The following is an 8,408-nucleotide window of genomic DNA, read 5'->3' as shown; positions in this document are numbered from 1 at the left end:
CCCGTTGACGTTCGCGATACAGAGGGCTTCATCAAATAACTTTGAGTGGAGCCAGAAGTTGGAGTACCAAATCTGAGTACCTCACTGAGAAAGTGATGTGCACCCCTGTCTATGGGAACCATGTTACCTTTGGGAACTTGTTGGTCCTCTGTCTCTTCTGTTGAATCATCCTCCTCTTGGTCAGCTGAAAAAAAGAATATAAACATGTATATATTTAGCTAAATAACGCATATTACATAAAGACATCAAAAGAACGTTTTTCGTTTTAAAGATAATACGCTGTAATTATTAAGACAATATTTCCTAACACAAAGACATAAAGAGCGCACTGCAATAAAACAGATGTTCTGAATAATTAACTAATTTACCATCATTTCTTGAATAAAATACATTTTCATCTCAATTATTTGTAACAAACCTTGCAAAGCAGCTGATGCTCAAATTGAGCAATTCCACACGTGTTCATTAATAGACACAATGCTGCGCTGTTGCAAATAGCAATACAATCATATCAAATACTGTAAGGAGAAAAGCATGTCTTTAAAGGGTGCCTTACTCGTCTTTGTCTTCTTGCTGGCTGTCTCATTCCCAGCACCGTCCTGCTCTTCCTCTTCTTCTTCGTCACTGCTGTGCTTCCTCTTCCTGTCCTTCTTTTTCTTTTTGCCTTCTCCTGGCTCCTGTGCACCCGTCTTTTCAGCAGTTTTCACAGCCTTCCCACTCTTCTGCTGCCGGGCCTCTTTGCGCTCCCGTTTGTTGAGTTTCTTCTTCTTCTCCGCGTCTTGATTGCCGTTCTGCTTTTCGTCTCCATTAGTTTCCGCTTTGACTTCAGCCACTGTCTGTTTAGCTTCTTTAGTCTCCGGGGGGGCCTGAGGAGGCTGCTGGATTATGGGTAGGGAATAATAGAGAGTATAAAAAAAACACAAAAGGAAAACCACATAAAGCGATAACCTATAAATATGAAAATAATATGAATTGGGTCAGATAACATACATCTGTGTAGCATGCTTATTTAATATTGCCACTTAATGCCTATGCCCATACAGCAGTGGAAGAGTACTTGTTAAAGCAACTCAAGAAACCAAGTTAATTCGATTACTGTTGACTTGAATTAACTAAAACTATTTCACCTCTGTCTATAACGGCTGATAGTGAGTGGTGTGCAAAGAGAATTGGTCAAACAAAACTTAAAGTAAGCTTTAGGCAGAGTTACTTACATTGTCACCTGCAGAGAGGATGTCCCACACTTCATCATGAAGACCTGTGTTAGATATTTGAAGACTGTTTCTCATCCAGTTCTGAAGAAAAACACAAAAGTAGAGTCGATTAGAGACACAACAACAACACACACTTGCGTCTGCTTCACTAAAGTTTCACATGTGGGTCATTTCATACTAACTCACCACAAACTCCCAGTTTACGTTAGAATTCTTTTTTTGAACTTTTTCTTCAAACTTCTATTAAAAACCATGGGAACTTGCAAATCGTATAGCTCTACTCAGAATTCTTATGAATTTACGAGTTGTTTTGTTGTGAGGAGCCTGGGACTTACGTTTTTAATTACCATATCTACAGTGTAGCTACTGTGGACATGACAATAAAGCCTTGACTCTTGATGTTTTTCATTGGATTGAGTTTAAAATGGTTCATTTTCATTTCATAGGGCCATGATATGAACTAGATATGCTTGTTTGTTGGAATAGAATAACACAAGATGTTCAATAAAAGAGCCAATGATTGATATACTGAAGTAATACCAACCTGAAACTTGGCCCTCTTTCTAGGGACGTTGTCATACGAGCTGACTTGTTGGAGCACATCCTTTAGCTTTGCACTGACTCCAGGTTTGTTCATGGCGTCTTGGACTTTCTGAGGGAGGGGAAACATCAAGTTAGGAACAAAAGACGATTTGAAAAAACAAATACACAAGAGTGAGGGGTGTCGTTTACCTGGATCCACTGCTGCTGTTTTATATCTCCTTTGTTTGCCTTAGCCTCGTACCCTTTGCCTCCATACTTCTGGTCTTCACTGATACATTTGACGTGGTTCTTGTAGTCATCACCCCTGTTTAATGTGAAAAATAGACACACCATTACACACATAGAGTCAGATTGGGTTCAACATTTTAAAGTTAAGCAATAGTAAATAGTCCGTCATTACCAGAAATCTTTTCCGCAGTCCATGCAGGACAGGCTCTGGCAACCCCGGCACATGTTCACGTGTTTATCAACCTGAGCTTTTTTCACGGATTCACCACACCCGTTACAGGTGAAAACTACCATATTTGAACGACAATTTTGCTAGTGTAAAAAGGATTTATAACTTTGATTGAATCTGGTTCCTACTATCTGCGACCAACGTGTCACTTAACGTTAAAACGAAATCGGTACAATCTTCATGCGGAATATGTCCACCGCAATGGTTTGAGCTAATGTTAGCTAACCAAAAGAAGCTTACGTTATCCAAAGACAGCAAATGTTAAAATTAACCAATTACTGCGGATGTATTAATGCCAATGGAGCCGTTTAGCTTTCCATTCCCGTAAACTTTTCAAAACACACGTGACGGCGCTGACGTGACACGTTAGTGCCACTTAAAGTCTTCCGTGTAAAATTGTAACATGAGAGAAGTTCCGACCAGCGTGAAAACAAACCCTGTGCAAAGCTTTGTTTTTATTCGGTAGTTAAATAGCAGGAGATTACACTTATTTTACATACGTTATATTAAACTTTAATTGCTTCTTAGTCTCAACGTTATAATTCTATTTTCTCCTGCTTCATGTTTTGACGGCTCTAAATACAGGTTGCACCAGGAGGGGAAGTGACGTTTCTTACTCTGGAAAAGTGACCCATCATCCAAATAAAAGGTGGACTCCTCAGATGTAGGTTATATTTATTTCAAAATTGACTGAACTACAAGGATTCAGAACTTTCAATTTCGGTTTTAAATGTATTTCTTCAGGGATTTCATGCCTTACCGACTCACACTGTTTACCGTTGTAGTTGTTTAGCCTAGCATTGTAGTTAGCATGTTGGTGGGTTTCATCCCAATTTTTGCATGGGTGGTCTCGTAGCACAGACCGACTAGATTCTGCGCGGTTGTTGAATTATATATGAATTTATCAATTTAGAAAACCCACTACCATCACTTTAAATGTGGTTGTGTTTCATGAATTAAAACAAACTAAATAAATCGTATTTATTTAAAATATATATATATTTATTATGTTTACACATGTCCCCCTAGGTTTTTCTGGACCTGAGTGGTTCAGCAGCTGAGTGAGCATGGACGCCCTGTCCACCCACAGCTCCTACCTGCTGCAGCAGCTCCAGGAGCAGAGGATCCAGGGTCTGCTCTGTGACTGCATGCTAGTGGTCAAAGGTGTCTGCTTCAAAGCCCACAAAAACGTCCTTGCTGCTTTCAGCTCATATTTCAGGTGCCTATTTGTATTGAATCAGTGTATTAGTGTGGTTTCCATCCATTCTATTTAGCACAGTAATCATTCGCTGCTGTGTTAGAGTAACAAAGTACTGCTTTGATCTTTTTCCAGGTCTTTATTCCAAAATTCCCCCAGTCAGAAGAATGAGGTGTTCAACTTGGTCATCCAGGATGTGAGCGGTATGGGACAAATATTGGACTACATGTACACCTCCCATCTTGACATCAACCAAGATAATGTTCAAGCACTCCTGGACATTGCTCAGTGTTTGCAGGTTCTAAATGTCCAGATCATGTGCAATACTTTCCTCAAGCCTTGCCCTCCACCGGTGGAGATCCCATCATTTTCTCTCCCGGGCATGTTGAGCTCCGAGCACGACTGCCTCTTGGGAAGCGGTCTTCCTCATGATGTTGACCTCCATTGTCCCTCAGAAACCCAGAGGACCAGCTTCAGCGCAGACATGGACCACAACAAAAGGATGCAGCTTTCTGTTTCTAATAGCAGCACAAATTGTGACACAGCCGGCAGCACTCAGGCGCCTGTAGAAAAACAGCTTGTCCACGGCTACAAGCTCCGTAACTTCTACAGTAAGCAGTACTTCAAACAGAGTGCACTTGAGACTAATAGTGCAGCCTTAAATCAAGCTCCGTGCCCCTTGGTGCTGGTGGAAGAGCCGCAGATTCAGCTTGGAGTCGGTCAGGGAGGCAGCAACACTCCTGTATGCTCAGGAAACACAGTTCAGCCCAATCCTCCCTGCACATCTGTGGCAGTCGACAAGAACCCTGTCTCTTCTTTAACACCCTCAGATAATTTAAACACCCCCAGCTCTAACTCAGAAGACCCCATGCTCAACAAACCAATACGCCCAAAGAAGGCTGTGTACCTAAAGAAATACAACTACCTCCGGTCTCAGAAGGCTTTGGAGGAAATGTTTGCTGAGTCCATGAGTGAGCCTGTCCTCAGCTGTCCCAAAGAGATTCAGCGAGAAGAGGCAGTGGTCCAGACTGAAGCTACAGAAGCTCCGGTTGAGGACCTTAACGTCACCAAGGAGCCTGTTGCGGAGATGCCAACAGAAGTACAACCTCCCACATCTCCACCTGTGAACGAAGAAGAGCAAAGTCTGAAGACTGTGCCCGAGCCACCGCTGCAGACCGGAAACAAGCAGTACTGTTGTGAGGTGTGTGGGAAGATCTTCAAACACCCGAGCAACCTGGAGCTGCACAAGCGCTCACATACCGGTATTTAGTCTTTATAAATCACACATTAACACTAACACGGTTCTGTAGTATTTGTAATGTAATTGCAATACTGTTTTCAGACACAAACCTATTTTTCTTTCATGCAGGTGAGAAGCCCTTTCAGTGCAATGTTTGTGGAAGATATTTCTCACAGGTATTGTCTGGTGTATTACTCTTATTTCCCACAGTTATTCTTAGATATCAATCTAACTTATTTTGTTTCACAGGCTGGAAATTTACAGACACATTTGCGGCGACACTCTGGAGAAAGGCCGTACATCTGTGAGTTATGTGGTAAAAGGTAAGCTAACTCCATGTATCAAATTGCCCTATATCTAATTCAACTTTTTTGTCATTCCTCTTACTCTTATAAAGGAATTATCCTTCAATGTTGTGTTTATTTTATGTTTGTGTGTCTGCCTTAACGACCTAACTGATTACTAGTTTCCAAAATCTTGGCAATTTACGTAGATTTCGGGACCAGCCTTTAAAATTCCATATTTATCTGTGTTTTCCAGCTTTACCGCATCGGGGGATGTCCATCGTCACAAAGTGGTCCACACAGGAGAGAAGCCCCATCTGTGTGATATATGTGGTCGAGGTAAATGATCGCTCTAAACAGAATCACTTTTCTTTATAATATTCCTAATCAATGTATTTGCAGTGTTTAATGAATGGTCTCGTTCTCAAGTTAAACCATTACAAAATCATCCACAGTGGTGTGAGCTGCGTTGTTCACAGACTCAGCTGTAACATATTTTTCTCCTGGTGTGTTATTCACTGTTCTTTTCTTGTCACTCAGGATTTAACAATTTAAGTAATCTCAAGGAGCACAAAAGGACTCACACCACAGACAAGACATTCACATGTGACCAATGCGGGAAGTCCTTCAACACGCACAGAAAGCTTCTGAAGCACAAGGGCCGCCACACTGGAGAGAAGCCTCACAGCTGTGCCACCTGCGGTAAGGATGGGAACAGCGGCTATCTTCTTGAAAGTGTTATTCACGTTGATTTCACTTTGGATGTATGAATCCCTTTCCTAGGACTGAAATGATTAGTCCGTTAACAGAAAACTAAGCGGCGACTATCTTGATAATCGATTAGTCGCTTTATTCATGTTTTAAAAACAAGTTATTGGTTATAGCTTTTTAGTGGGCAGGACTTGAGGCTCTTCATCTAATGTGACTATAAATTGCATGTCTTCCGGTTATTTACTTTTGATTTGATAATAATCTTTTGAGTGCGACACCTTTGGCTTTACTGAATTACAAATGTTTTTTTTAGTGTTTTCTAAAGTGTTAAAAACTAAATTATAAATCAATGCTATTATCTTTTGATTCACTATTTCTAATGATAGGCTTTCCAAGAATAATGGAATTTTGAATGTGTTTGATGCTGACTTGTTGTCATAATTTCATTATTGATTTAAAACATTGAGTTTTGTAGTCATTTCGAATCAATAAATCTCCAAGAAAATGTTACCCGGTGCTTATTAACAAAAATTGTGACATGAAAATTCTTAAGTCAAGTGATGAATTCACCAAGTAGAGCTTGATCTTCAGAATATACTCTAGCTAATGCCTTCACAGTATCTACATTTAATGTGTGTTTTCTTAAATATTGTAGGAAAGTGCTTCATCGGCTCAGGGGACCTGCAGCGCCACATCAGGTCACACACAGGTGAGAAACCTTACATCTGTAACGCCTGTGGAAAGAGCTTCACCCGCTCCGCCATGTTGAGGAGACACAGCAACCGACACTGCAAGGGGGCTCCAACCGACAGCCCGCCCTCAGACAACTCTGACCCCCCCTGTAGCTCAGAAGGTGCCCCTGTCCCCAAACCTGTCCGTCTGAGAAAACGTCGTCCCGCCTCCACTTCGCAGCCTTTCTCCAGCACGACGCCCCGTGCAGGGTTAGAGAAACCCTCATCGCCTTCACCACCACCAACACCTCATACAGAGACTCCACCTCCCAGCATGCAAATCAGCCCAGCTCCCACCCCCACCCCTCTTCCAGAGCTGCGATCCCTGGTCCCCCATCACCTGCTCTCCTCCAACCACCAGGAGAGGAGCACAGCCATGATTCCTTCAGACCACATGAAGCTTGCCAAGTCCCTCCACCTCTCTGAGGAGGCGGTGTACGGGCCGTATGTGGAGAATGGGATGTCAGGGGAAATGGGCAGAGATCCGATGGGGAGACCCTACCTTCCTCCCACAGATAATCACTGCGGCTCCATCTCTTCCTCTAGCCGGCCCATCAGTGGGTCGTACAGGTCCACTGAGGGCCAGTTTACCTCCAGTGTCACTCTGTGGGGCCTGGCAATGAAGACTCTGCAGAACGATAATGACATGGAGCAGTAGAATATTGCATCTTATGAGATATTTCATGAGCATAGCCAGTTCAGAGGGTGTGCAATCCTCACCAATGTTTTGAGCTTATGTTGTCATCACATTTGTACTACTTGTAAAACACAAATGGTAGCTAAGCAGACATTAAAGAATATTAAAATAGTTGACATGTGTTTTGTGTGGATTTTTCCTATTATGCATTAAAAAAATGCTTCCAATTTTTTTAAATCATGAATCTGAAAAACATATGAGAACTGCTGCTGTGCTGCTCTTTAAACATCCAAGGTGCACGCCTATATGTTCTGACCACACCCAAATCAGTGATGTCACAGCAGGTGTCCTCCATCACACTTCAACATGTCTATCAGAGCAGCATCAATATATCGCCCTGTGATTCAGTGTGGATCTTTTTTTAACTGTTAACATCCCAGCAAGCATCTCAGCTAATACAAGTGTCAGTGAAACTCTCACTTTTTATATACTGCAATGCACTTTCAAATGTACAAATGCAGACCAATTTTTTGTCTTTCTTTCTTGAAACAGTTAACGGGAAAACGACTGCGATGCTTTTTTATTTCACAAACCTTAAAGAAAAGTTGTATCAAAACTCCCTCTCTTGAAGGTGAAGGCAGCAAAATGTATTGATGGCCATACGTCAATCCACTCTAAATATTTCTAGTATCAATATCAGTGATGCCATGCTGTATATTTTCATTAGCTCAGATGGATTTAGAAAGGGTTTTTGTTTTGAATGTCCCTCCCCGCCCCTTTCACTAAAGATAATTTGGTTTGGTTCATAAAAAAAAGAGCAAGAACAAACATTCAATGTTTTTTTTTCTTCTGGGATCCTAGTTTATTCCAAGGCTGCATATCTGGGTAGATATGGAGGACAGAACATGACATAAGTAACAAATAAATAAATACAGAATAATACAGGAATTAAAAAATATACAAGAATAAATAAATGTGAAAAATACTGAAATAAATGTGGAAATAAATACAGGAATAAATAAACACAAGAAAAAATAAATGTATAAAGAAAGAAATATAAATTGAGACTAAAACAGCTGTTAACAGCATTCCATTTATTGTTATTCTACGCACGAAAAGTTGATTATTCCGCCAACTTATTTTGCCGCGCTTCTCCTCCCGCATTGAACATCGCAGAAACTCCGTTCGAACATCGAAACGTTCAGCTCGGTCGGAAATCGATGGCTATTACTTTTCTCATTCATAACTTTCATAATTCCAGAGATACATCCCATAATACATCACATTTTTAACCATTGAAGTCAATGTTGCACAGCTCGTTAAGGCAGAGTGCGTGATGTCAGAGTTAGAGTGGAGGACAGTTTGAAATTTGCCTTCATATATTTTTTAAAAA

At 41.2% G+C, this 8,408-nt stretch overlaps 2 protein-coding genes across 4 annotated transcripts in view; one reads left to right on the top strand and one right to left on the bottom strand.

The window, feature by feature from the left end:
• lyar (Ly1 antibody reactive homolog (mouse)) overlaps positions 1-2,621 on the bottom strand; it is a 3,670-nt gene extending 1,049 nt beyond the window's left edge. The window contains exons 1-6 of one of the 2 annotated variants that reach the window (XM_010794769.1): positions 2,158-2,621; positions 1,947-2,061; positions 1,759-1,866; positions 1,215-1,295; positions 557-878; positions 128-184 (exon numbers count right to left, since the gene is read on the bottom strand). In XM_010794769.1, the coding sequence (XP_010793071.1) occupies positions 128-184; positions 557-878; positions 1,215-1,295; positions 1,759-1,866; positions 1,947-2,061; positions 2,158-2,279 (805 nt within the window). In that variant the 5' untranslated portion in view covers positions 2,280-2,621. The remainder of the gene's footprint in view (positions 1-127; positions 185-556; positions 879-1,214; positions 1,296-1,758; positions 1,867-1,946; positions 2,062-2,157) is intronic. The other variant, XM_010794770.1, reaches the window with a different exon arrangement.
• Positions 2,622-2,838: 217 nt separating this feature from the next.
• Positions 2,839-7,189, top strand: zbtb49 (zinc finger and BTB domain containing 49). 2 transcript variants are annotated; one of them, XM_010794767.1, is made up of 8 exons: positions 2,839-2,878; positions 3,244-3,433; positions 3,548-4,674; positions 4,782-4,828; positions 4,902-4,975; positions 5,193-5,275; positions 5,477-5,638; positions 6,303-7,189. In XM_010794767.1, the coding sequence occupies exons 2-8, from the start codon at positions 3,282-3,284 to the stop codon at positions 7,034-7,036; spliced, it is 2,379 nt and encodes a 792-aa protein (XP_010793069.1). In that variant the 5' UTR covers positions 2,839-2,878; positions 3,244-3,281; the 3' UTR covers positions 7,037-7,189. The 2 variants fall into 2 exon arrangements, with proteins under 2 accessions (XP_010793069.1, XP_010793070.1); XM_010794768.1 differs by having other exon boundaries at positions 2,846-2,863.
• Positions 7,190-8,408: the final 1,219 nt, after the last annotated feature.

This window comes from Notothenia coriiceps, unplaced genomic scaffold (assembly GCF_000735185.1).
Source record: "Notothenia coriiceps isolate Sejong01 unplaced genomic scaffold, NC01 NC01_scaffold00037246, whole genome shotgun sequence".
Lineage (NCBI taxonomy): Eukaryota > Metazoa > Chordata > Actinopteri > Perciformes > Nototheniidae > Notothenia > Notothenia coriiceps.
Note: the sequence above shows the minus strand (reverse complement) of the source record. Positions and strands in the feature narration are given on the sequence as shown.